We start from the raw sequence: 27,942 nt of genomic DNA on the forward strand, positions 1-27,942 counted from the left end.
AAAAAATAGCCATAATTTGAAGAGGACAAAGGAGATCGATATGAAAAATATTTTCATTTTATAGATATGCTTTAAGTACCATATATTTTCCCCTTTGTATCAATATTTGCCTTTGATTTTCTAAGCAGATTACTTTATTATCTATATTTCAATTGCTTACATTTTTTTTCCAGAGTTCCTGAATGTTTGGCTAAGGACCAAAAATAGAATTGACATCTCATTATACAATGAGACAAAAAAAAGTCAAGTAATCAATTGTACAAAGTTTTCACACTTCCTTCTCTACCCAGGTACATAGGTTGGGCCCACTAAAATGCACAACACATGCACACCCTGGCAAGAAAGCTTCTAGCCCTCATCTGCTGAAAAGTTGAAAAACTACTTACTATTTCAATAGTAACCTTTTCTCCTCCATACTAACTAGTTTTTGGTTTTTTTTCAGTTAGCATTAGTTAAAAGCATGCTGGTAAGTTTATCATCCCTTGATTAAACACACATATGACTTATATTAAAATTTAAACTTAATGTTTAAAATGCCTCAGAAGCCAACATTTCAATTTTAGAAATTTCAGTGCCATGTTCAGCATTTTACTCTCTCAAAACCTTTATCACTAGCGCCTGTCTGCCAGACAAATACATCTGATTCATTCACATAATTACTAAAGTACCACATAAATCCTGCAACCAGAACTATATTAGAAATGACACAAGGGTGCGACTGACCTGGCTACAAATGCCATATACCAATAAGCTGGGGGACTGTGAGGAAAAGAAGAAAACAAAGAGGTGGTACTTAGGAGAGGCATATAAAAGCTCCCTGATGAAACACAGTTTAATGATAATCTGAGAGTCATGGAAAACTCCAGCCCCATAAAATGCAAGGCTGCTACATGATTCGGTGTGTGTGCGTGTGGATTGGTTTTAACTCAAGTGAAGCTGGTAATGCAAGGTCTATCTACTAGTCTGCAGCAGAAACTGAACTGAAGTGCACAAAAGCAAGATCTTCACTGCAATGATATGCATGTGGAAGCCTCAACAGAAGCACAAAGAGCAAGCAAAGCAACCCTGAATTCCATTAGGTTTTTGCTTTTCTTCTTTTTTTTTCCTTCTTAAAAAAACAAAACAAAAAAAACCCCAAAAAAACCCCAAAACAAAACAAACAAAAAAAAGCCACCAACAAAAAAACAAACATAAAACCAAACAAAAAACCATGAACATTTCAGACGTATGCTTCCCCTTGAGATGGTAATAGGTGGGTTGAAAAGATTCCTCTGATCGGCTGCACACGGAGTTCTAGCAGCAAGTAGGAAAACTGGGAAATTTTGGATGAGCTTTGCTATTTTGCAGCATTCTGGTGGTATCTGTGCCGCCAAACTTCATGTATCTTTTTGCACCATTTATGAGCATTCCCACTTGGGTCCATCAGGTAATATGTCCTGTTTGGCTATAAGTGAACAACATTTTAATGATTACTCCAAACACAGTTTAACCAAAAAGCAGTAGTAATTCTGCACCTAACAATAAAATAATTATTCAGAATTAATTAATTAAACTTTCTGAAAGTTAAATTCAATTACATTACATTATATAACTATATTTTACTGATTAATCATACATCTGGCACCTGAATATTGTTAAGCAGTCAACTGACAATATATTATCAGTACACCTCTCATGATTCACTACATAAAAAGAGGGCTAAATTTTAAAAGTCCTTAAGAACTCCCTTCAAATCCCAAAATCCACTCATAGTTTATTTAAACACTAATAATAAAAATACAGTTGCATTTTTGTGATAAATGTGCATGTCAGTGTGAGTTTTTGTTTGTTTTTTGTTTTATTATTATTTGATTTTGTTTGGGGGATGGGTTTTGAGCTTTTTGTGGTTGGTTGATTTTGTTCAGATTTTTGTTTAGTTTTGGTTTAAATTAAGACTATGAACTTTTGCATCTAAGCAATTATACTTTCTCCAGAAAACTCTGTATGATAACAACTTACAAAACTTGCCCAAGGACCTTAGAACAATTGATAAAGAAATTCAAAAGAGAAACTTACCGTGTGAACAAAAAATGTCTTAAAATTCTTGGCTTCTGGACGCAACTCTAAAGACCAAGGAATTTCTCCTTTTAGAACTTTGTTGACAGGATCCACATAATACAGGTGGGGCCCTTCCGTGAGCAGCAACTGGCGCCGACGTGCAAACAATCCCTAAAAAGAAAAGTAGAAGTAGTAATGCCAAAAAAGAAAGCACGAGGGAATTAAAAGTGTAAATGTACAGATCTTTGAACTGAACAGACGCAGAATAAAACCAGCTCAGTGATAGGATGGTATGTTTGGATTTGGAGGTCTTTAATTTTACTTTACCTATTTGACCTCACTCCTTTTTTAGGGTGTTGCAATGCATTCCTACTACATGGCAAAACATAGGTACTATTTTAGCAAAGTATCTTCAAGTTCTAGCAAAACATAGAATGGCTTGCTGTACAGAGTGAAGCAGAATCTATTTCTCAAAGATTTCAGCACAGAAATCAAAAGCCATGATCTTGTAGAAAAGACTACGAACAAACAAGTAGTAACTTGGATGAAAGAGAACTTTCTTTCCTGTAAAGCTGATGCAACTATCCTTGCTCATCTGTACACTGCTAAAGTTAACACTTAAAGCTGTTCTAATGCCACCTCTGCCTCTTTTGGGATAAAGGCACAAAGTCAGATCCAGGAAAAACACCACAGTTGAGAACATGAGCTTTTTTGGTATTTTTGGTTCAAACTACATTCAGACATGCATCAAGAAAGAGTGTTTAGTGGACTATATAAAATTGGGAGGAAGAGGGGGAGCAAACACTCATTTGCTACAATCTCAAAATGAAAGCATCAATAGCAAATTTGCTTCTAAAGAAATCAAGAGCAGATAACTAAATCAAGAGAAAACCAACTTATTCACAAGGAAACACTGAATTTTTAAAAATAACTTGTTTATAGGTGAAAATTTGTTTAAACAAGGAAGCTTTAAAACAGTTGCTTATCTGTGCTGCAACTATGCAAAAGTTTGACAGCTAAATCTTGTTACAGTTAAGAAAAGCCCTTACCTTTCTTTTGTCCACCGGACCCATTTTTAGGATTAAGTTATTCTCTACAAACTGATGCCTTAGAAAAAGAAAAATAATTATTACTCCAGAAGTAGTTCTTTCACAGAAACAGCCGTTATTATCAAGCAGTTTTTCATGTCACTCCCTAGCACGTTCTTTTCCACGAGAGTCCTGAACAACTTTAGTACATGGGTTTTGGACTCTTCCTCAGCCCAGACCAGAGTTTTCTCTAAAATTTGACAGAGGGTAAAAGAACCAAACAAATAAAACCAAAACCAAACAAAAACCCAAAATCAAACAAAAACTAAACAAACAAAAAACCCCACCAAACCAAAACAAAAAAAATGAACAAAACCAACCAACCAACAAAAACAAAAAAAAAACCAAACAAAAAACCCCAAACCGACCAAAAAAAAAAAAAAAGAAAAAAACCTGAACACACCAAAGCCCCCCCAAACCAACAACAACAACAAAAATTCACACATGAGAGACTTCTCTAAAGAATGAAAAAAAATGCTGTTATGTAGTCTGGAGGTATTTTGGTTAGATAGCCACAGAATATTATCATGCAAAAAATCCCAACAACTTATGGCATCTGTAAAAAAGGAGGAACCTTTTCTAGTTCTAGGACTGTAGAGCGAAGACTCCTCAGCACTGGATAGCGTCATTCTGCCTATCTTATAAACACACTCCACATCATCTTCTAGACCTTGTAAATTTTAGAAATATAGTATTAGGGTTTTTCTGCTATTGCTTTAAAAATAGAAGCCAAGAAAAAAATCTAGTTGCTAGTTGTTTACTTGAAAATACTAAGATTCACAAATATTAATTTGAATCCAAATCACTTATTTTTCAGGATTCTTTATTGCTGAGTAAGTTAGTTAGCTACATTCGAAGATCCTACCAAGGATTTCCACCAGCTTGTTTTGCCAGAAGTAACCTCTTTTCATCTTCAGAAAACTGTAAATCCAGCTCAAAGGAATTGTTGTCAAGATCATGAATATACTGCTCAATATTTCCTCCTGATGTCTGTGGTGTACTTGTCTCTGCGGCAGACAGTGAATGGGAAGAGGCAGAACTAGAAACTTGCATGCAACCAAACTGACTCAGGAGATTGTCATACTAAAGGAAGAAACAAAACAAAGTAATTAGATGTCTTTTATTTAAAAGCTTATTTTGCACTAAACTTTGGCTTTTAATTTAGGCATGCTTTTGTTTATTTTGCTTTTTGGCAAAAAACCAGCCTATTCCCTATAGATTAGCAGGAATTTATGTAAAAAAGTGTGATTGAACAAAAGCAAGCCAGCCAGTATTTTGTCAAAACACTTGCTTTATCAGAAAACAAATGCTGATTTAAGTAACATTGTAACCAGCAATTTTTATTAGATTCTTATAAATTAAAGTTTTCATTAAAATATAACTAACCAGTAGTGTCACTGAAAATATTTATATTAATATTTATATAATTTATATTAATATTCAATAATTATACTAGAATAAAAGTCTCAGACAGCATCAGAGCTGAATATAGCAATAGACAAACCTACATTTCCATAACAGTCTTCATCATCCTCTGACATAGCAGGTAAATATGCAGTAAGTTTAGGGGGTGTCTGAAGATGTAGGTTCTCCCACACAATGGATTCGAAGAAGGGGTGAGCCTTAAGAGGTCCGTATCCTCCCATTTCTTCGCAACCTAATCTGTTGGTAGCATCTAAAACCTACACAAATTAATTTTAAGTTAAACTGCATAAAGTAATGAAAAATGGCAAGCATTATTCACATTTGCACAGCAGCACGTGAAAACCACTTTGTCCCATTGCCCTAAGCGTACAAATCTATAATACAAGGAGGCTGTTTATAATAAAAGATGTTATTTGTCAATATGTCTTGTCAACAACACTTTGTATTAGATCAGCTCACAGATCCAAGGACAGGAGAACTTCAGGTCCATACAATTTTTTGGCCTTGCTTCATAGCAAGCATGAAGCAAACATACAGAGAAGGCCTGATGAAGCACACCTCATTTATGTTTAGCCCACCATCACATTCTAGTGATGCAAGAAGCTGTGGAAACTATAGTTGGTGTCAAACATCAACCTCTCCAGCACCTTAAAATAATGCAGTTCTCAGGAAGTTAATACAAGCTGGACTTCACCAATCAGGAGACGCTAGCTTGGCCGTAGACCTTGGACACAGGAACCCACTGCTAGGCCTTTTAGGTTGTATATATCATCATCCACAAAGGTAAGTGTTTCCTCCTCACCTATTATAGACTACAGAGCTTAAAAAAGCTTATAGCACCTATAGTGTTGTCTGCATATTCACCTGAGCATCATGGCTATAATCTCACTGATGAAACAGACCTACTTCTTTTTCTACTTGTCAAACCTTCACAGGCACAGTAATTCTTAGGCTGATACTACTGAGACATGTTGAGTGCAAGGTAAATGTATGCTAAAATGCAAGGCAGCTGGATTTATATTGTAATGCATATATCTACTTGTGATGTATAGAATGCTGTTTTCAACTAAATGATCCATTATACAACTTGAAAACATTTTATCTGACAACTATGTAAGCCTATGTAAATGCACAGTATCTAGAATTGTTTGCTTCCATTTCATAGAAAGACATTCCTTGTCCACACTTTAGAATTCAGATTTAAAAAAATAATAATTGAAGTGCTGTTTAATAACAGATGTTGATTTTCAAGACACTCTCCTACACGGTCAATAACGCTCACAGACATTCATTTTTAAAACCTGCTAGAGCACACAGAAACTTTCAGAAAAGAGAACTATATAACCTGAATGCTTCTGATGTTATCAAACCATTTAATGACAAATCAATCTCAGTGATACCTTTTTGATTCAAGAAGTTAGGCATTTAGGTACTTGGTCAGTTATAAAATCTACCAACACAAGCTTACTACATTCAAGGAAAAAAAAAGCAAATATTTACCAATAGCTTCTCCACAAGGTCTTTTGCCTTGGGAAAAAATTTTTCTGGGAAGTCATATTCCAACTTTATTATCTTCTGGAATATAAGATATTCATTTCTGCAAAAAGAGAAAAATATTAACTCTTGCTATTAGTGCTCCATGGTTCTTTCAAGTTAACCTGAATAACCCAGATGAATGTTAAACAAGAAATCTACAAGTTAAGTCACATTCCCATAAATCTTCCTAGGGTGAAGGGGTACTGTGACCCTGTAAGCACCAGATACTTGAGCAATAAAAAGAAAAGTTCAGATGACTCAAAAGAGAGTGTTGAGGATATGCCTTATAAACATCTTCACATATATAGTTCCCTTCATGGTACAAACTACATGTGAAATTCTAGGATAGTTTAAGGAATCCCTCTCTCAGGAGCTCTAGTAATACCTGTCTAAGCAACTTCATGACATCCAAAAGGACAAATAAAAACAGGCATAACATACCACCAACTCTGCATTGTGAAAATACTTCAGAACTGGTATTAAGGTTAAAAGTCAAATTGAAGACAATATATTTATGATCCACATGTAAATAATTAGCTCAAATCTCTTACCCAGCTCTAAATGGAGGCAATCCAGCTACAAGTTGATATATTATGCATCCCAGAGCCCAGAGGTCAGAGCTTCAAAATAAAAAGGAAAAAACAGAGCATCTTTTCGTAAAAGAAGTCTTTAAAATGTAATTTAAAAATTCTTAGCCTTCTGCTACTTGAACATAGCACGAACTCAGTGGACAAACCTGCTTTGTTTTTCCACACTATTTTCACTTCAGTCCTTGACAGAAGAGTAGGCTACCAACACAACTTTAAAGAAAAAACTGTAGACTAACAATCCCACAATGACTGACTACAAGCACAAGTAGAAGACAGCTGAATTCTCAAAATAATGGTATGTAATGACTCTGAAAAGAATACTGATTATCCACATAACAATGCAAAGATGCATCCAACTTAATTCAATATATGCCCCTTCAGAACTAAAATACTTTCCTCTGAATATTTGTTTAAAAAATATTAAAAAAGAAAAAATTACAGCTTTTTACCTTTTCCGCTTAAGGCTTTTCTTAAGACACAAAAAAAAGGCAGGCTATAATGGTATATGAGGGAAATTTATGTTTCAGTGTAGTGGGTAAAGGGAAGTTAAATTTTAATGTGTTGGTCTGAAAAAGCACTTTTGATTTACTTTACCTCGAGGTAAGCTATCCATAGATTTGATTAAAGCTTCAAAATCCTCATGGAAAACTAAAATACTAATAAAGACTTAAAACTACTCAAATGAAGAGCTTTCTGTACAGGTGAAAGCTCATGCACCTTCTGAAAGGAGATGACATTCTGATTAAGGCTTTCCATTAGCCAAAACAATCAAAAGAAAATGTGAGAAGTCTTATAGTATTTCTATCACTTCAAGAAATGCTAGCACAAACTACCACACCTATTCATATAAATTATCTTTTTTACCTGTGATTTGTCAGCAACTAGCTTACTCTTCCATCATTTCAATAAAATAAATATACACATTGAGTAGGTTACCATCAACAAGCAATTTTAGTGAGTTAAGGAATTTCTTAAGGACTCCTATAAGGCACAGAGATGAGCTTTAAAATGTTGTAAATCCCAAGTACAGCTTAGGAAAGATAACTGCAAGTTAATCTAAATACAAGTCAAAGAAAGCTGCAGCCTTCTCTCTAATTGAACAGTATGTGACATTCTGTTGTTACTACAGCAGAAAAAAACCGTATTTGAGCAATCTTATATAAAACAGAATTAAAATAATTATATTAATTGGATAACAGGAAAAGGTTTTTCTGATATATTTACAGGTAAGAAATCCAACTTCACCTTATACAACACCTAACCCTGTTTGTAGAACTCCAAAAAGTAGATGAACTGAAAAAACCAGCCCTCAGACAAGAAGCAATACTTGATATGAAAAAATTTTTCACACTCTCTTAAAAACCCTTCATATTAAAGCACCTTGTTTCTTTAAAATACTAAACTTGCTTGCTTGATTTATCCACTCCTCCCCATTTGACAGTTTTCTGACAGTCAGTAAAGTTCTGGAATATAAAGTCCTCACCTTTTACAGGCAGATTTCTCTGTCAGCAGTTCTGGAGAAACATACTGTGCTGTCCCTACAAATGAGTTTGCCCGTGCTGTTAAGGAAATAGAAAGAAATAAGCAAACACGTACTTACAGATAAGCCAATCTTCCACTTCCTCCTTTGTCCCAACCCAGTTAAAAAAAACCCCAAAAGGCAATCTTTTGCAAGTTACATAATGCTGCAAAGAGCCCACAAAAACTTAATTTCTCTATACCTATCCACAAAACCTGCTTGGAAGAAACAAATCAACCTCAGTGATACCTATTTGGTTCAAGAAGCTAGGCATTTAGCTACTTAGTCAGTTATAAAATCTACCAACACAAGCTTGCTACAGTCAAGACAAAAAAAAGTCTATCGAATTCAGTTCAGACTAGTGCTTTTTTCAGGTATTGTTTGCAGCATCTATCTACACGCTATTATTAACAATTACAGACGCATGAACTCTATAACCTTCACATTTGTGCAATTCTGACAGCCACTGGAGTTAAACACATAAACAGAGTAAAACTTACTGTATCAGATGAGCCACAGTACCTATTCATATTCTTGCCTTTCAAATGAAAACTGAGTAATATGAAGTAGCTCAACTTCCCACTATATTTGGTAATCTAGCTGGTATACCACTACACCAAATATTACTTCTTCTGACATCATCGAAGTAGTGACAGTCAAAACTGTTTCGAGATCTTTCACTGATTTAGGTGAGGTAATGATATTTGAAGGTTACAGTTTGGTAAATATAACATATGTACATTTTCAAAGTATCACTTGCTATAATTATCAGTGTCACATAATTAATAATATCAAACCTTGTCTGCTATCTGCAGATAATACTTTTGCTGTTCCAAAGTCTGTTATTTGAATGTGCATATCTTCATTTAATAAGATGTTCTCTGGCTTAAGGTCCCTGGAAAAGACAGATTTTTTTTATATTCAAACAGCATACAAAATAAAGTTGCAAAACTGTCTAGTGACTTACCTAAGTCATAGACATAATGGTATAATAATTGATGCAGACATTCTACAAACATTGTTACAACAACTTCTCTAACTTGTAGCTATCAACCTGCAGACTTACAGATTTTCCTAAATCCATTAATTAAGATTTTCTTAAACATTAGGTAAATAACAATCTCAAAACTATGGTGCTGTGCATGTCACATGCCCAGAAACAAAAAAAATTAACAAACAGACAAACAAAAAACTCTAACAAATCCCACAAAAACACATACAAAACCCCAAGCCCCTTCACTCCAAAGCCTTAATTTAAATAACTTCTGACAGACTGATATGGCATTAAGATCTTCTAGGTCTGTTTCCTCAGTGCAAAACTCCAGTTAGTCAAACCCAGCCCCAGATAATTGTCCTGACCAGGTAAGAGAGAAGTATTCTAAGAAAGAAGTAGAAAGTACATGAATGGAATGGACCCTTTTAACAGTTCTGTGTAGGGCTTTTTTAATATACATATGTATGTAGATACATTGTATTCTATAGACACTTATTTATACTGTTTATATAACATATCATATACCTACAATAATACTGTATCATGGATCAATAGCTATATATCTAGATACATAGAGAGTTATCTGTAAATTTTCCAGGGTAGCCTGACATCTTAAAGTGGTTCTATCTCTTGTTCTATTTATTCACAGAGCAGAAAACCGAAAGAGCCTTCAGATGTTCCTAGAGCTGCGCTCTCAATCTTCTTACTAGGTTCTCTAATTGCACAATTTCACTGTTTTCTTTTGAGCTCCTTGTAGGGTCCTTCATATAAAGACAAGTATAAAGCAGGTCTTCTACAATGTAAAGTTTCCATTGCTTAGTAACAGTGACAATCATGCTACATTCATTTTATAAGGACTCTCTCAGCCTCAACACATGGACTGTACAATCAAAGTGAAGCTGGGAGTTCTTGAACTTCCCCCCACCCCTGTAGAAAATCTGATGCTTGCAGTACTCTCCACATCCACCCCCCTTCGATTCTATTTCAAATTATTCCACAAAAACTTATATCTAAAAGGAGAAAGTGGTTTTTTAATAACTGAAAGAAATAATGCTATCAGTCAGCTTTCTGCCAACTAGCATCCGGTATCCCATGACAACTGCTTGGTAACCTACAGATGCAATAGATTTCTTAGCCAAAAAGAAATTCTGCAGCTCAGATGTCTAGCACTTAAAGCTTTATTTAATAAATATGAATGACAAAACACAATTATCTAAACAACATATTACATCAAGAACAACTTCAAAAGTACTATTTAAAACTTCGCTAATTTCACCACTTACCTAATTATTGTGCAGCTTTGTGGAGATTGTTTATTCAGTGAAAACTGATACAGATTAATTTTACTTGATTATATTGTACACATTAAGTCATACACAAAAAGAATTCTAGTTGCTTTTGCTATATAAACAGCATAGGAAAAAAAGTGTAGTTAAACAAAAAGTCAGTTTCTGGTTTTTAGGCCAACTGATGACGCTTGAAAGACAAGCTTTTGGTAATGTTAATTCTAGGCCAAAAGGTTTTCTTACTTTTTCTTGCTCGAACAGGTGGTATGACAGCAATTGGCTCTCCTCCTCAAGTTTGCTATATTTAGCTACTGATGTTAACTGTACTAGTGCTGATCAAATGCTATTATGTGCTCTTTAGCTTTCCACAAAATCCACCTTTGCTTTTAACTTCACAAAGAACATTTCTAGGAAGAAAACACGTTGTGCATGATCAAGTGCGTGTCGGTTGCAACTTGGTATTACCTGTGAATTATTCCTTTCCCGTGCAAATACTCCAGGGCTGATACAATTTCAGCAGTATAAAACCTTGTACAGGTCTCATCAAATGAGCCAATTTTGCGTATATACTTTAGCAGCTCCCCGTTTTTGGCATAGCTAAGCCCAAAATCTGAATGCAACTTAGTTAAGGCTTTATCTCTAAGCCACTCTAAAACAAAAATCCCCACATCTTATTCCAAAGGCAACAATACTACTAAAAATACATGAATAAGAAGTTAGTTAAGTTGAAGAAGTTAGTTAATTTGAAACTTCACAAGTAGCAACCTCAAATAATTTCCTAACTATATTAACAACCTAGGACATGGGTCCAAATTTCTTAGCATAGCAAAAACTCCATAAAGGGTTAACTTTGTAATTCTACCAGAGAGTGACTTGAATAACTAATTTAAATTACATCCATAATTGCCCTCAAAGAGATTTATTTACAGTAGTAACTGATTGAAGTTAAAAATTGTCCCATCACCTGGAAAGTACCAGAGCAAATGTTTACACTACCTAAGAGCCCCAGTGAGCTTATACTGTATGAACTATAGGGCTTGTCAGCACTACTAGCAGCCTCTGGAAAAACCAGAAAACTACTTACTGACCCCAGAAATAGACTGATCTAGACCCTTTTCCTTGGCACAGCCAGTTCCAAGAAGGAGGTTAAGAAAGTTCACATAATTAACATTTTCTTCACAAGGTTAAAAAAAAAAACCCCAAACAAACAAACCAAAACCCCTACAAAACATCCAAAAAACAAAAAAAAAAAAAACCCCACCAAACAAACAAGCCAAAACCAAAAAAAAACCCAACCACCACCAAAAAACCTCACAAACAAAATCAAAAAACCCGAACAAATCAAACAAAAAACAAGCAACAACAAACCACAAAAAAAACCCACCAAACCCAAAACCAAAAGAAAAAAATCACACCAACAACAAAACCAAAAAAAATCCCAAAACCCAACTAAATAAACAAACAAACAAAACCCCAACTGCCAATCAATGAGCTTCCAGGATAAAACTACACTTTGCAACTACTGCTAGAGAGAGCTTGGGAAACAGTAGCCCAAGCAGAGGATTCAGATTTTCTGTAAACACCTTTATATAAGAAAAACTTTAATAATAGTTTTAATTGTAGAAATGAAACTAGTAGGAAATATAGCTGGCTACTCCTATTTTAAATGCAGGAATTATGGTGTTTAACTACATACAGAGATATACATACACACACACACACACACATATATATATATGTCAGGAATAAAACATTTCTAAAACATTTCTCATATATGTTTAGAATTGTTTAGAATCTCATTCCCAGTTTAGAATTTTTAAATTATTTTAAACTTGGATTGCTACAAGTCACCCTGCAACATTTACTACATGGACAATTTGTTTAAGTGCTGCCCCTGGCCCCACAAGGCACCTGCTCTTCTCTTTGAGAAGAACCATTCATTCGATCTGCTTAATTTCTGTTAAAAGCATGACCGGAAAAGTGCATCACATACTTTAGGATCTTTTAAATACCTCAAGTTCTTTTCATCATTTCTGTTAGACCATGTTTCAAAGGAACTAAAACTGGGCATTGTTACATTTAAGAAAGTGTTACAGCAAGTTGTAATATGCAAAGGATACATAGCTTTTCATCATCCTGAAAAGTGAAGTAGAGTTTCACGAAGAAAGGGTGATCCAGACGGGACATTACATCTCTCTCTCGTGTCACATATGGTACCTTGTTTTCTTTTATGATATGACGTTTTTCTAGAATTTTAACTTAATGAAAAAAAGAGGGAGTAAAAATGCAAGAGGTACAATTAAATGAAGCCCATATTCTTTTGGAGTTTTTTGGTTACGTAAAATTAACATAAAACCACTAATTTTGTTTGTTCAACAGGTGTTTTGTAACTGGATTACAGTGATATTGTATTTTCAAAAAGTTCGTGTTAACGGAGTCAATACTTACTAGCATATTCTCTAGAACTTGCCAACTCTCGTGCCAAGACAACCTGTTGCCAGAGGAAAGAAAACATACTGTAAATGGCCACTAAACACGTATGCTAATATTGATTTTCCAGCAGGTATCTGGAACACAGCAAAATATTTAAGCATGGCTTAAATATGGCTTCAGCATATGAATCTTCTGCAGAAATTCAGCAGATCAATGCCTGTTTTGCCAAGACTTACACATGTGAGGGTGTAAATACTGATTTAGTTTATTTTTTTCCAGAAGAATTCTAAAGATTGTAATGTAAGTCAAAGTAAATTGCCAAATCTTGTTAAAGGGGGAACAAAAAACAAGTATGCAGAGCAATACTCATAAAAATAACTGTCACAGTACTTTCCTCAACATAGATGGCAAAGATTGAAAGATAAATTTTATCTGAGTGAAAGGAAGTAAAAAGTGAGACAGAACTTTCAACTATTTACAATTTGTTAAGAAAAAGATTTCAAGAAAGGGACCAGAAGATTTCCAATTAGTAGAAGCAAGGGCTGAAATTTTAGTCAAGCAGGTTTACATTTTTAAAGAGAAAAGCTCTGGAGAAACACAAGGCTCATTTTCAAGAAAGAACTTTATAAAAGGCATGTTTAGAGACAATCTGAAAAGTCCTCTTGTGTGAATGCAAACAATAACCTTGTACCAATAGAGGACTACAGTTTTCTGTTTTTCTCATTGTAAGCTTATATCCATTTCAACACCTTGCTAGAATGTCAACTTTCTATTGCTTTTTTTTTTTAATCACTGCACCGGGCTTGCTTCTAATCCACTTCTCATTATAATCTAACCCCTTGCAACATCAGTTATGACAGAGTACTCCAAAATATCACTACATATCCCTGATGCTAAATGTTAGGCATTTAGGAAATCTAAGGCATTTTTCAGATGGAAGAAGTCCATGCAGTTGCACTGTTTGGTACTAGAAAACTGACCTCAGTTCTATAGTAATAGGCACCCTTAGTTTTTTTACAAGTTCATCTCCTACAAACACATTGAAATTTACAGTATTTGTTCAATGAAAATTTCTATTAGAAATACTAGAAACAACCAGTCTGTTTCAATATGCATCTCTGCGTAAGGAATTTCTGAGATCCTTCTGTGTACACTCGTAACACTAGCATAAGTAACGTGTGTACAGACACGCTAATTAAGACGTGCAGTTAAATGAGAATGTTCTTAACTTTTCTGATTTTTGTAGCTATGTTTCATCAACCATATCTACCATGAAAACTTCTGAAAGCAGGTCACTTTGAAAGTCAGTTATTAAATAAACCCCACATACACAGAGACTGTACTCAAATGGCATAAGTGATCAGCTGGCACAGATGAAAATATATCTTGGCAAATTGAGCTATAGACTGACTGTCTTCCAGTCCTGCACTGTATCCATTTTTTTGCCACCGTATTTCACAAGTATTACCCATATACTTACATTGATAGTACACACGACTGAGCACTTATCAGAGAGCAGGAGTACTTTAGTACCCTCAAGTTCCCTCCTCACCAAACAAATCTGAGCATACCATGTATCTTAATTTCCTTTTAAATAATAATCCAGAAAACTCCAGTAGACATGCACAAAAAAACCCCAACCAAAACCCCAACAAACAAACAAACAAACAAACAAAAAAAACCCAAAACAAAAAACCACCAAAAAACGACTTAGAAGTATGTGTTAATACAACCTCTCTGCTATCAGGTGCCTGAATCTTATCCATCCTATGGGAAGAAGTAATATCAATAAGGAATGTTAATTCTATAGAAAGAAATTATACATCAGCTGGATAGCTTAAAAAAAAGGGCCATAAAACTAACAAGAGAACAAAAGCATTCACAGAACATGTAAATGTGTAAGTTGTAAATTCAGACAACAGCAAAGCAAGAAATGTAGTTAAGCATCCCAAATTGAAGGAAGGCGAGATAGGCAGAGCAGAGAACCCTCAGAGGCTACAAAGCAGAAATAATTGCCAAAATACCTGGCAGACATCATGACCAAGCCCAACTCTAAACTTGAACAAATACTTCAGGCTGCCAGAGACTAAATCTGCATTTAAGAACTTGTTTTGGTCAGACAATCATACTTCCTTAGACCTCCTGTTTTTAAGAAATGCCTCATTTATAGGTAGAGACAAAACCAAGGCGGAATATATATTTACCCACCACACAGAAGGAGGTAAGCAACACAAAATGTCTCCTCAATCATGAGAATTATAACTCCTCCACCACATAACAGATATTATTCTGAAAGAAGCTTGAAGCTGTCTACAAAGCAAGTAAATTCTGATTAGTTTAAAAGAGCAGAACAACAACTAGAAGGGCCTGCATTGTGTGTGTTTATATCAAGCCTGGGTCAAAGAAGTTATAGATGCAGAAGAAGGTCCCACAAAGTAGCAGAGCGCTCTGAAGAAAAACCCTGAAGCCACATCACGTGCATCTTCATTGAATTTAAAATGCAGCACTCACACTAGTTAAGAGTTTGTGGTAGCTTAACAGAAGTCGCAGAAAATGAAATATATTCATTATGACCTTGAATAAAATATTTTTTTAATCTGAAGCTGTCACTGGATATATGGTAATATGAAGGTCCCTGTTTTTTTGAGATAAACACTTTTCATTCAGAATATTGGTGAGGATTTTGGGAGTTCAGTAGGCTCTCTGAGTCTACAACCATGTTTAATAAGAACAAATCATAGGTTTTTTAACAAAATGTTTTGATAACAACATAAAAATACATGCTCCACAGATCAAGTGCTCTGAAGTTGATACATCAGAGGCTTGTGCTGCCATCCAGGGAGACAGGTAGCAGAGTGTTGGAACAAAAGTTTATTCAGAGACTGGGCTAAGCCCTATGGATTTCTCTATCTACATGGAACATGGCATAAACTTTCAGAGACCAAAAGCAGAAATGAAAAGTGTATTACTGAAGCAAAGTGTTCTGGTATACCCAAGCCACAACAACTCTCCTGGACTCTTTAGGGAAACCTGCAAGTTATGCAAACTGTGTGTTTAAGTGAAAATTATTCTCGATGAGGACCAGATGCCTGCATCCTAAACACTGCAGTAGGCTGTATTGGAAGAACCAGAAAACCCCAACGTTTAGAGACCTACAATCAAAAATTATATACAACAAATATCATATGAAAGAGACACAGAAATATTATTGTCTTACAACTGGGCAACTACAAAACCATCAAATGAAAGTATTAGTTGCTTCATGGATTCATTAAAGTAACACTTAAGTAATTAATTTTTGTGCAATGCCATGGATGTGAGAAGCAAACCATTTAAGGCTACTGAACACAAATACAGTGACTGTGACTCATGAAGTCCTCAAGGACCATGACACCAGAGGCTTAGAAAGAATATTGGAATAGTATCACTATTCTTCTCTCTTTCTTTTGAAAGCATCTGACAGTACCTCCTGCCATAGAAAGGACGTTGCATAGTTCTTACCACAAGCTCCTAAACCAGTTCCAATCCTTTATATCAAGCTTTTCACATAACCTATTGTGGCTATCAGTCTTACATTCGAAAGCAACACTGACTGAACATCCAAGCATCAAGTCATTAAGATACAATGGAACTTTTGATCAATTAAAAAGGAGCTTTAAAAAAAAAAAAATCACCACACATATTTAGGGCAACATTTAATTTTAATCATTAAGCTTAAATCCACTATGTCATATTCATTTACTCTTCAAGCGGTTCACATTTCAGTCTCAGCAATCTCACACAACAAATTTTCAAATTTATCTAAGATATCTGGCACTTCTTATAAAAAGTAAAAGTTACCGTTGAGAAAGATCCTTCACCCAGAATTTTCCCAAATTTGAAGTCATCAGGTCGTTTCTTTCGAGGCTGTGGAGGCTGCTGTCCTGTATGCTGCTGCAATGAGTTTGAACTAGATCTTGATTCAGGTGCCGTGCCCTCCATGTTGGATCCTTGTCTGCTGCCACAAGTGGAAATGACAGATGGAGTGCTGGAATCTGTTTGGTTCCTCACCATTGATGGGGACGAACAGGAGCATAACACCACGCTTGACTGGATTGGAACAGCATCATACTGAAAAGAGAAATTAAACTATTATTCCCATACCTGACATGCACAACTGCACTTTATTTCCATAAAAGAGTAATATAAATTCTTCTTTGAAAGGGTTATAATTAAAAATCTCTTTAGGAGGGAATATTAGTATTTATTTTGGAAATGGCAGCTTTAAATTGATAAACAACTCTATTTAGGTCATCCTATCATAGGTGAAACATTGGAACACTTTAATTCAAGACTGCTTTTTTAAACTAAAAAAAAATGCTCCTAACACCAAGCTATCAAATTTCACAGTATCTTCTCCTACGAATAACATGACCTTAATTTTCTAGTTATACAATGAACACCTGTATTTACCAGTAACATGAATTCAGAGATCCAAGTACAAATGGATTCCAAGTAAAAATTTTTACTTGGAATTTCACTTTCCCTGGTAGTATTTCTCTGTAATACACACTGGGGAAGGACAGAAAGAAAAGAGATAACATAAAAAAGGAAGACGAGCTGGAAGGTTTAATAATCAGCAACATCTACAACTTTTTTTGAAGAATGCTTTGGTTCATGGCCTTTTAAAACAAGGGAGATTGCAATATTTAAATTGTACATATGGCCACATAAAGACAACCCAACTGCAAAATAAGAAGCACAGATATAGCCCAGAGAACAGCAACTACAAGAACATGCACTCCTAAAACTGATTCATGTGATATACAAAGCAAATAATCATTTAGAACCCTTTTACCTATTTTCACTACATAAGACCAAGGAACAATTAGTCTGTCAGGGCCCGCTTCCGATGTTTTACTTGAAACTGGCCAGAAAATATGAACAAATACAAGTACTGCTGACAAAAAAAAAAAACCCAAAAAAAAAACCCATATGTAAACAGAGGATATATTTAAGAAAGTTAACACCATGGCTGAACATTATTTTTTAATCTCCATATTCTAACACACATCCAGCAGAAGGAAACTATGACTTAAGAAAAATCTCCTAATCTCAAAACAGATGTATTCTACAACCACGTCAGAGAGTCTGTAACATACATCATGTTACTAAATTAAAAATTACTTTTGACAAAAAGCATTTTTTTACCCCATGAATTTCAATTTGAAACAATTTTCTGCATTTTTGTCAGAAATCACCTCAGGAAGGAATTGGACTGGCACTCAATCATGTAGCTGGTCTAAAAGAATCTAGCTCCCAAATTTGCGATTCCTCACTTGGCTGTGCTCTGTGCAACAGGGAAACGCTACCTTTATTTACTGCTAAAATTGATACTATTATTATGAAAACAGCATATACACAATAAAGTATGTGTGCTGTAGGTGACAGTTCCTTTTATGCCTTATATACATATATTTTAGCTGTCACCTTCCGTGGACTAACTATTGTCCCCAACATTTTCATATCCCAGATGAATCATCTCTCCTTCAGACAGCTACTCAAACAGCTGTATAAAGATACACACTAGCTGGAATTAAAATCAGATAGTACCCTTTCCCATCAATACCACAGCAAGACTGACACAAGCATGAGTGGTCAGCAACTGAAGTGATGCCAGTATAAAAAACACGCCATGAATTGAAATACAACACACATACACACAGACTAAGTATCAGAATCTAGCTGATGAACTGGCTCCAGTCACAAATGAGCAAATGAGGTTCTACAGGTAAATAAAGCATTGCAGGGGGATTCTGCAGTTAGCAAGATCACCTTGAAAAAGCAAACAAGCTAGAAAAAATCCACCACAAAAGCATCAGAGAGCACTCAGAGAACGAGGGGAAAGGTGTTGGATGCAGTGTATGTCGTTACACCGTGTCTGAAACTAAGTCACAATGAATGTAAGTATAGAGAAATCCTAAGGGAAGAGGCAGGAGCAAAGGACTTTGTAGGAAGAGAAGGTTATTTTCAGCCAGGGTATAACATCAATTAGTCCCCTGACTTTCTCAAAGGAAAGTCAAGATTAGGAACAAGGAGGACAGAGGAACATTCAGTACATTTAAAAAGATCAGTTACCTAAGAAATGACAAAACTAAGCAACTAGGTCTTTTATGTTCCACCTCAAAATTTATGGAAAGAGGTAATTCCTACACTTGGCCTTTCCACACTCCATATACTCTTCCTCAGTGTTTTGTCCTGTATTATTACCTTCTCAGCTTTATTTTGAAAGGCTCCAAATACATGTCTGCAGAAATCATACATGTCTCTACACAGATGATGTTTTCACATGCGCCAGAGCTAGAATACATGCCAGCTTATCTCATCTAATCCTGTACCATCACTCTTTTGTAAAAATCAGACTTAAAATCCCTCTTCTGCTAAATGCAGACATTTTTAAGTGAGATATGAAGTCAATCACAGGAGAATTTTTAAATATTCTAAAGTGCATCTGCAATTCTCAGAAGCTTGAGGATGCTCTCCCTCTAGCAATTATCAACATTTCTTAGCTGGCAAGCAAGTGAAAGCACAGATCCTCATATAGTAGCAACAGACTTAACTACTGCATGTCATGGATCACCATGACCACACTGATAACCACTGATCCAGTAATTCTGTCTCTTTAACACTACTTTCCTGAACCCTTAAGGGTTCTCCTTTTCATTTACTTTCACATAGAAATTGTTTCCTTCTTAGTGCAACATACTCTAAGCTCAAAAACCTCTTAAAGAAGAAAATAGCAACTCTGCTGGCATTACAGATCAACAGTCATTTCAAAATCTTCATTAAGTAATTTTCACTAAACCATTAGAAACAGGCTTCCTTTTATTTATATATGAAGTAAGTACTAATATTGTTCTTTTAATCAATTGTCCACAAACAGTAGAAATGAACTTTAGGTAAACTGGAATCAATGAAAAAAATCCCACTAGACAGCACTGTTTTTCCTTTCTATCCTGTTGCCTAAAAGGACTCATACCTTTTCTCTTTTGCAAATCAGCATTTTGACAATTGCACCATCACTACAATTATTAACGTATTTATATGCGTCAAGCAGATACAGCACTTCTCTAAAGCAAGTACAACCACAACTGCATCTCCACTAGCTTTTTCCCATCGCAAAATTTGCAACACAACTTTGCCGAGACAGTTCTATTAACACTGACAGTGGCAAAAAATACTTTTAGAGACTGGGCTTCTACAACTTCAGTATCCTTTACCTCTGTACCGACAGGATGCTGAACCCTGAAGATGACCGAGAATGGCAAGATCTATCACAAAGAAAATCAGTATGAACAGGGTCCTGACCTCTCAGCAGTCTGATAACACTGTCTGACTGCTGACTATTACTGAATCTCAAGCTGCACTAGGACATAGGGCAGACATGATCACAAAAGCTCTTCCATCTAACTACCTATAAGGCTAATTTGTTTCAGAGCAGACCTTGCCAACAGAAAGTATTTTTTACACAAAGCAACATGACCTCTAAACCTCAACTGATATATTTGTTTTGATTATAAATAACACTAATAAGACTACAGGCTAGAAGATTGGCACAACCCAAGATTCTGCTAAAGGCAGTTTAAGTTAGACAGGTTTTGCCTGAGCTGGTTTTTAAACTGTTTTGACATAGGCCAGAAGTTCTGAAATTTAAATTTATTTTGTATTGCTTACAATTTAAACATTGACAGGCTGAGGTTTTAAAAGTAAAAAAATTTAAAGATAAGCAGTTATATTTAATATATTCATTTCATGGCTCACTGGTGTTTCAGAAGGCTGACAAAGTTGTCAACCTGCATCTGACACACATCTTGTATCTGAAAAAGAGCATCAGAAGGGGTAATTAACAGATATTACACACAGCTTTTCCACCGGCCTCCTCCCCCCTCATATCCCACAATTAAAATGTTAACCTTCTCTATGTTCCCCATAGATGACAGTCTCCACTTCAAAGGTTATAGTGTAACACACCCTGGGAGTTCCAGCATGCTCCAAAAGAAAAATGCAACTGATCATGCCAGATACTTAGATGGGCCTGAATACGTGTCCTCAAACTATGCCTCATAGTACCTAAAATGAGAATGCAGGCAAAAGCAGCATAGTTCAGGTACAAGAAACAGAAGATATAAACCCACTGATTCAGAGTAACAAAATCGAACTAAATTGTAAATTCAGACAACAGCAAGGCCTCAACTTTCAGTGTAGAGAGCACAGTACTGTTTGCACTTACCAAGAAATACCAATCCCATACAGGAGCTGTTTACAGGAAGTGTAACAATTATTGTGTGACCCCTATCAATATTTAACACCAGTTTTCCTTTCAAAAACTCTGTCCATTGCTGCACCAGAGTGAAGCTCCCTGAATGAAGACAACCCAGAGCAGTAATAGATGGTGTTTTTTCATAAACTGCAGTAAACATAAATTCTCAGACCTTATATGCTCATGTCTATTTATGCTCTGGACTTCTGTCTAAAAATGGATTGTCAGACTTTCTGCTAAGTGACCCGCAGCATCCTCTTTCTATTAACCAACTGTACATGTGTCTGTATAGAGAGAAACCATATAGTGATTAATCAAACTCCATCGCATGCCAGTTTCAATTTATATACACTTAGAAGAATATGCTTACAAGTTTGTCCGATAATTTCAAGAATTTAACAATACATCTATCTGCCAACATTATTATTACCTTTAATTAAAATACGTGCCTTAAGAGAAAAACCATTCATTAAAAGGTCACTAGATGCTATCAAACTGTCTTTTGACTATAATATAAAATCAAGCATGTAATGAACAGGACAAAACTCACAGTTAACCCAAGCCTCAGAAGTACATCTGAATGCACCACACAGACAGTTAACTGTTTGGCCATCTAACAGGTTAACTTCAACACTAAAATACATACAGACTTATTAAAAAATCTTAAAACATCATAGTAATTGGGAGGTATTTAAAAACACGCACTCTGCTCTCACTTTCAGCTTGACAGAAGTTCAACGTGATTTCTAGGCGCAAACACTCCCCTCCAAAAACAAACAAAAAATTGGCATTTATTAAAAAATATACTACATTGCAAAGATATTTTCCCAAAACAGGATGCTCTTTTCTACAGAATTCATTGAAGATCATAATAAGCCATGTTTTTCAAACTGCATCAAACAAACCCAAGTATTAGTTATTTGTAGACATTTAAAAAGCATTAACATCAAACATTAATCATGTGATCTTGTGTAGCAGTGGTTTGTGTTTATGTGGCACAGAGCTGCTTCAGCACTCTTTCAAACCTCATAATCAAATGGTATGCAAAAGATTACTGTAGAGAACTCAAAATTCAGCTCATAAACCAACAACATATGCCCCTTTAACATCACATATCTTGAAGAAACTGACCCTCACAGTCAGCAAAAGTCTGAAACCAAACAATTTGTCAAAATCTATACTTTGATCAAAGTTCATAAATGGTTACCAACTACTAAATTTAAAAGAACATACTAAAATCTCATAGTTCAATCATAAAATCTAGTTTAACACAAATTTGTTTTGCAAAAGAATCTGAAATCATATATCTATCTAGGGTGAAGTTTTTTGGTCTCAGAAGTTGCCACATAAAAAGAACTGTTTAAAGACCATCCTTATGAATTTACCATTACATTTCAGAAACATTTGGCTACATAAAAGGAGGATTTTTTTTTTGTTGTCTAAACACACTGCTATGCTAACTGATTAAAGAAGTCTAAGCTCTAACCCACCAAAACAACTATGCCCACCTTCATGCCCAGTGTCATTTGAAACCTCTCAAACGCTGAAAGGTAAGCCCCATTGAAGCACTGCATAAAACCATTTGTCCGTTCCCCCCCCCCCCCAAAATATCTTAACAGAATATCTTGATAGAAATAACCATAATGTAAAAGACAACAAAAGATTTTTAAAGATTATGTCCCGGTAATACATTTCAAGATTAAAGACTGTACAAATTAATGGAAGGGGAAAGCTTAAAAGACACTATTCAAACACACAGTTTCACCTAAAATGGCTGGTACCTCTGCAGTAGTAGGAGATAGAACTCCCACTATGGGAGTTCTAATGGGGAAAAGACCATTCCTTGCTTTGTGCAGTAAATCCATAACATATAGTTCATCAAAAAGTGAGTAATGAGGGTATCAGCTTCATATTATATCAGCAAACATATAGCCAAGAGGCTCAATGCCTTGGAAGCACAGAGAACACCTCTACATTCTTAGATTGTTTCGACATTTTGGGAGTAAAGGTGTTTTATCCACAAGACTGATTTAATTTCTAGAGAAATTAATTCTTCACATACCAAGCAACGCTGATGCAAAATTTTAGTTTATGCAAATGCCTTTCTCCAAATTTGACCACCACACATCCAATCGTATTTCTTGCCACTAATTTCCAGGATTCTAATTCCAAAATCAGGTAGAGATTAAAGCTAATGAAAGCATTTGTAAGAACCTGCATATCAGCCAGTTACCCTCTAACCTCCTCTACTGCAAAGTAAAGCACTTCAGTTCCAAGCACCTTCAGAGGCAGAGACTATTTAAGGCCTCCTTCCACTGCCTGGTGCTTCAAAACAAATCAGAAACAGGAAACCACACAAATCTCCAAGAACCTAAAGTCAGCCTATGGCCCAAATAGCTATAATGTAAACAAGCCATTGAGAATTCATTTAACATAAACAGATCTAGGCTAGCTCACAAGAAAACAAAAGCCATCTGTGATCACAATAGTCTGGATCCCAGACTATACCACTAGCTACCTCACAAGGCACACTGACAATCAGGTGCTGCACAGCATAGATGGGGGCTCAGGCTAACCAACACAAAAGGACTTCCTATGCCAAGCTCCTTGCTAGCAGCTCTCGGAGGCAAAGAGAACAGCTTGGGGTGAAGAACAGAGAAGCAGACACACCAAGGCGGCAGCATGTAGATGGAGTGTCAGTACAAAGGGTTCATGGCACAGTCAAGAACTGTAAATTCCTGCAGGATTACTAAAGATCCAAACATCGAATTTAGTATTTTCTTTTCAGAAGAATGTGCTAAGCAAGTTAATCCTTGCAATTTTTCACCATAAAGAATTATAAAATATTTGCAAGTGAAGTATTTACAGCTTTCTTTTAAAGCAGAAAGCAACTCTCAAATACAGTATTTATTCACACAGCAAACCACTTATTTCCTACAGCACTTTTGAGTAGAATTCATACAGCAAGAAAAATAAGGTTTTTCAGCTAGCTTCGTGCATTTTGTCTCCAGTCCTTTCAGACACTTTAGACTGTAATAAGTTTCCACAAGCTTACCTACAAATAAGATGTCAGAAACAGAAGTGGGGAGGGAATACAATCTGCTTCTTCCCCTTTCTTCCTTCTTTAGTATATATATAAAAAATAACTTGGCCACTTGCAAAGAAAGCTTTTTGCTTTTAAAATACCAGAAACAATATTTCCTTGGCATCATACATATTCTTTGGAAAACTCCAATATGAGGAACCTGGAAAAGGATTTTATCTTTCAAACATAGTGTTTTCTAAATTAAGGTCAATTGCATATTTTCGGAAGGCCATAAATATGCCAGTTCTACAGCAATCTGTATAGCTTTTCTAGGCAAATATATATAAAAACCCCTAAGTTTACTGTTAAAAAACAAGTATTACTAAAATATTTCACATCTTCATAGACCAAATATATTTTTATTTTGCTGGTTTACTACATTTTTCAGCCCCTGATTTCATGCCTTCTGTACAAAAATTCCTTCAGTAGACAGCATCCCCTTCCAAGTTTTCTGGCAATGCTGCCTTTCAACTGATCTGCTTTAGGAAAGTGCAATGAGCATGAGCCTGCAGCGTGTCTTACAATATCCAGCTACAGTAATCTACTTGTAGAGTTTCAAGAGCTAAATAAAACAGACTTTACTGCTGGCACTGTAATAGATGAATAACCCAAAGAACAACTTGTTTAAGAAAAAAAAAGCCTACCCACACGATGGAATCATTGCTTAGTTGAACATCATTATTGTACTCAGATTATTCTGTGCATCATGTCCTTTCCACTAGCTCTAAGCACTTTTAATATTACAAATATGAAGGCTTATAAAAATCGCTCCTCTGAAAAATTCTTCCAGTTTTTCCACCTTTGAGCACCTTTTCAACAACTGTGTCTTCTACTATTTTCTATTCCTGCAGCCTGCTTTGGAGATTTACTGAAAATTTATCCCAGTTAAAAGCCTATGCATAAGTGATAAAGACTATGTATATAAAGTCATAGCTTTATGCTGAAAACCCAAGAGAAGAGAATATTTAATAGAGAGCCTTAAAGGTTTTCCCTTACATTTGTATCTGGAAGTTTTACACCTACAAATAACTACACAGAAAAAACAGAACTCTTAACATAGCCTAATGTAATTCTTATCATAGATGCAAAACTTCCTCTAAGAGCCCGGTTCTTTGAAAAGTGTAGTTCATATTAGTTCCACTGGGGGGAAAAAAAAGCTAGCAGTTTTGTTCAGCCAGATCCACGACTACACTACAGGTTTTATCAGGTCAGAAATACTGGTAGAATCTAGTAATTGCTAGTGCAGCTAAACATTCCAGTGAAGATGTTGCCGCAAATGAAGATGTTAATAACCATACTTCTACAGTCCTCATTTTGAAAGGAGGACACTTCTTGATTTGAGACCAAATATACTCACAACAGCATTAACTAAGCATTATTGCAAATAACTAAGACCACACTGGCATCTGCAACTAAAGCTGCATTAAAATAGTTTCCTTCTTAGAAGTAAAGAAGGAATCCCTTCTTTATGCCACACCTTCAGAAAATCATGGAAGATTTTATGAATTGTCCCGGCCTACAAAAATACAGAAATTAACTGTTTTGGCAGAGAATTGCCAGAACATTCCTTTCAAAGCTGTGCTCTATTCACACCTCTCCTCCCCAATCCCATCTCATGCATATACAATTCAATAATCACAGAACTCATTACGTGAGTAACTCCATCACATAAACAGTAACTTGCTCAGTCTCAGAAATACTGGATTTCCCATATTTGATATCATCTGAATAACAAAAAGGTTAGTTGAGTTGGACCACCTCTATCGGGTACTGCCTGTTAGTACACTCACCTGACCAGGGAAATATTAAATAGAATGGAAGAGAAGGAATAAAAAGGAATTACCCTGACAAAATATCTTTATTTTTGCAAAAATGGTTGTCAGTTGCATTCTTCATTTTTCCCCTCTCTGTATGTTTTTCTTATAGGCAAGGACCTAAATTGTATCTAGAAAAGGAGTGGAAATGCAAGTATTTTGGAGAGAAAAATGTGAAAAGATGGGCAATAAGCAAGAACAGAAGCACAAAGGGAAGCATAATCTCTAAGAGTCCAAGCCAGCAAAGTCATCTCTGATGCTAAGAAGATGCCTTTATATAGCTGTATCACCTAGCAAGAAAGCAAAACTAATTCCTTTAATAATCACAACGTAGTTTATTTCACAGTCCTTGATGCAGCATTTCATGCGCTGTGTAGGGCTACTCCACATAGTAGTTCTCATCTTCGGTCAACAAATATGATTATGTGGAACACTCTGATGAAAAAAATCATTGAGCATGAATAGGAAAGCATGCTGAAACAGGACATCACAAATCAACACGGCTGTGCCAGTCTCCATAGAAAACCCTCCTTAGCCAATTCCAATGATGAAAAGCTTTTAAGTGCTGCATGGTGAAGCTTGGCAGCTTGCAACTGACAGAACACAAGACCCAAAAGCACAGCAGCATGCACAGACAAACACACACACACACACACACACACACACACACACACGATAAAGAACATAACACTGCCAGGTAGTTTTGCCAACACGAGTGAAAGCTGGTAATTATTTTTCTTTTCATGACGGAATGTCTACACTAACTAAACTGTATAACTTACAACTCAAACAAAGATTTACCCTTTCCACGTCTGTATACCAGCTACAACTCCATCTTACAGATATGTCAGCGGACACAAAACGAGTTTTATGCTGCCAGACTAACGTAAAGAACTGTGTTTGAAACGGCGTCGTACTGTGACCCTCACGATCTTCCTCACGCGTTTGTTTCTACTACAAAAGAAATCGACTACGGAGTGACAGGTAGCTCCAACAGCGCAACAACGCCGGTTCTCCCAGCAGGAGACGGCCCGGCATAGCCACGCCAACGCCCCGTACCCGGAACCGAAAACAGGTGCGAGAGAGGCCGCGATGCGGCCCCTTCCCCATCGGCCTCACCTCCTCCAGCGAACGAGCCACGCTCGGAGAAGAACGGGGCCCTGCCGCGAGGTCCGCGGCGACCCAGAAGGGGGGGGCCGAAGAAGGACCGCGAGCAGCAGCTACACGACTGGCCCCACGGACGGCAGCACCCGCTCACCCGCCCTGTTCGAGCGGGCGCAGGCGGCGGGGCCGTCCGCGAAAGCCCACAGCGACCCTGTCGCCGGCAGAGCGCTGGCCACAGGCGGCCACCTCTCACGGGCCGGCCCCGGCGCCTGGGCCTACTTATTTCCCTAGCACCCCGCGGGCCCGGGCGGACTCACCAGGGGGCTGCTGGCGCTGGCCATGGCCCTCCTGGCCCGCGGGCCGCCCCCCGCGCCCGGACTCACCAGGGGGCTGCCAGTGCTGGCCATGGCCCGCCAGGACCAGGGCCGCTCCCCGCCCGTTCCGCGCCAGGCGTTCGGCCCAGCCTGAGCCAATGGGGCGCCCGCGTCCCCCGCCCCTGACGTCACCACAACAATCCCCCCGTCGTAGGCGGGTTTTCCGCACATTGCGCTCGCTCATTGGTGGTGGTAACTGTTACTCACACGCGAGCCAAGACAGAGCGTCCCCCGTCAGCCCCAGCGCCCTAGCCCAGACGTGGATGCGCACTTGCGGGGATGACGCCCTCAGGAAGTGGCGAATGCTGAGGGCGGAAGAGGGCGGGACTACCGGGCAGGACCTCCCCCGGACACTCAC

General features: G+C 36.8%; 1 protein-coding gene and 1 long non-coding RNA gene across 6 annotated transcripts; both read right to left on the reverse strand.

Moving 5' to 3' along the window:
• Nucleotides 1–35: 35 nt before the first annotated feature.
• PDPK1 (3-phosphoinositide dependent protein kinase 1) lies at nucleotides 36–27,936 on the reverse strand. Of its 5 annotated transcripts, XM_085074181.1 has the most exons (15): nucleotides 27,594–27,719; nucleotides 26,908–27,060; nucleotides 16,749–17,018; nucleotides 12,924–12,966; nucleotides 12,596–12,733; nucleotides 10,941–11,085; nucleotides 8,993–9,090; nucleotides 8,160–8,235; nucleotides 6,638–6,706; nucleotides 6,051–6,147; nucleotides 4,634–4,807; nucleotides 3,991–4,208; nucleotides 3,087–3,144; nucleotides 2,056–2,208; nucleotides 36–1,444 (listed from the first exon to the last, which is right to left on the reverse strand). In XM_085074181.1, exons 3-15 carry the CDS (start codon nucleotides 16,959–16,961, stop codon nucleotides 1,337–1,339), a joined length of 1,590 nt encoding a protein of 529 aa, XP_084930307.1. In that variant the 5' UTR covers nucleotides 16,962–17,018; nucleotides 26,908–27,060; nucleotides 27,594–27,719; the 3' UTR covers nucleotides 36–1,336. The 5 variants fall into 5 exon arrangements, with proteins under 5 accessions (XP_084930307.1, XP_084930306.1, XP_084930304.1 ...); XM_085074180.1 differs by lacking the exons at nucleotides 26,908–27,060; nucleotides 27,594–27,719 and adding an exon at nucleotides 27,792–27,936; XM_085074178.1 differs by lacking the exon at nucleotides 26,908–27,060 and having other exon boundaries at nucleotides 27,594–27,747.
• On the reverse strand, nucleotides 20,287–22,554 carry LOC146430518 (uncharacterized). The gene is made up of 3 exons (XR_014855021.1): nucleotides 21,380–22,554; nucleotides 20,861–21,017; nucleotides 20,287–20,764 (listed from the first exon to the last, which is right to left on the reverse strand). It is a non-coding gene; the product is annotated as an uncharacterized LOC146430518 (long non-coding RNA).
• Nucleotides 27,937–27,942: the final 6 nt, after the last annotated feature.

This window comes from Lichenostomus cassidix, chromosome 14, assembly GCF_008360975.1.
Source record: "Lichenostomus cassidix isolate B80296 chromosome 14, HeHo_3.0, whole genome shotgun sequence".
NCBI classification, from domain to species: domain Eukaryota; kingdom Metazoa; phylum Chordata; class Aves; order Passeriformes; family Meliphagidae; genus Lichenostomus; species Lichenostomus cassidix.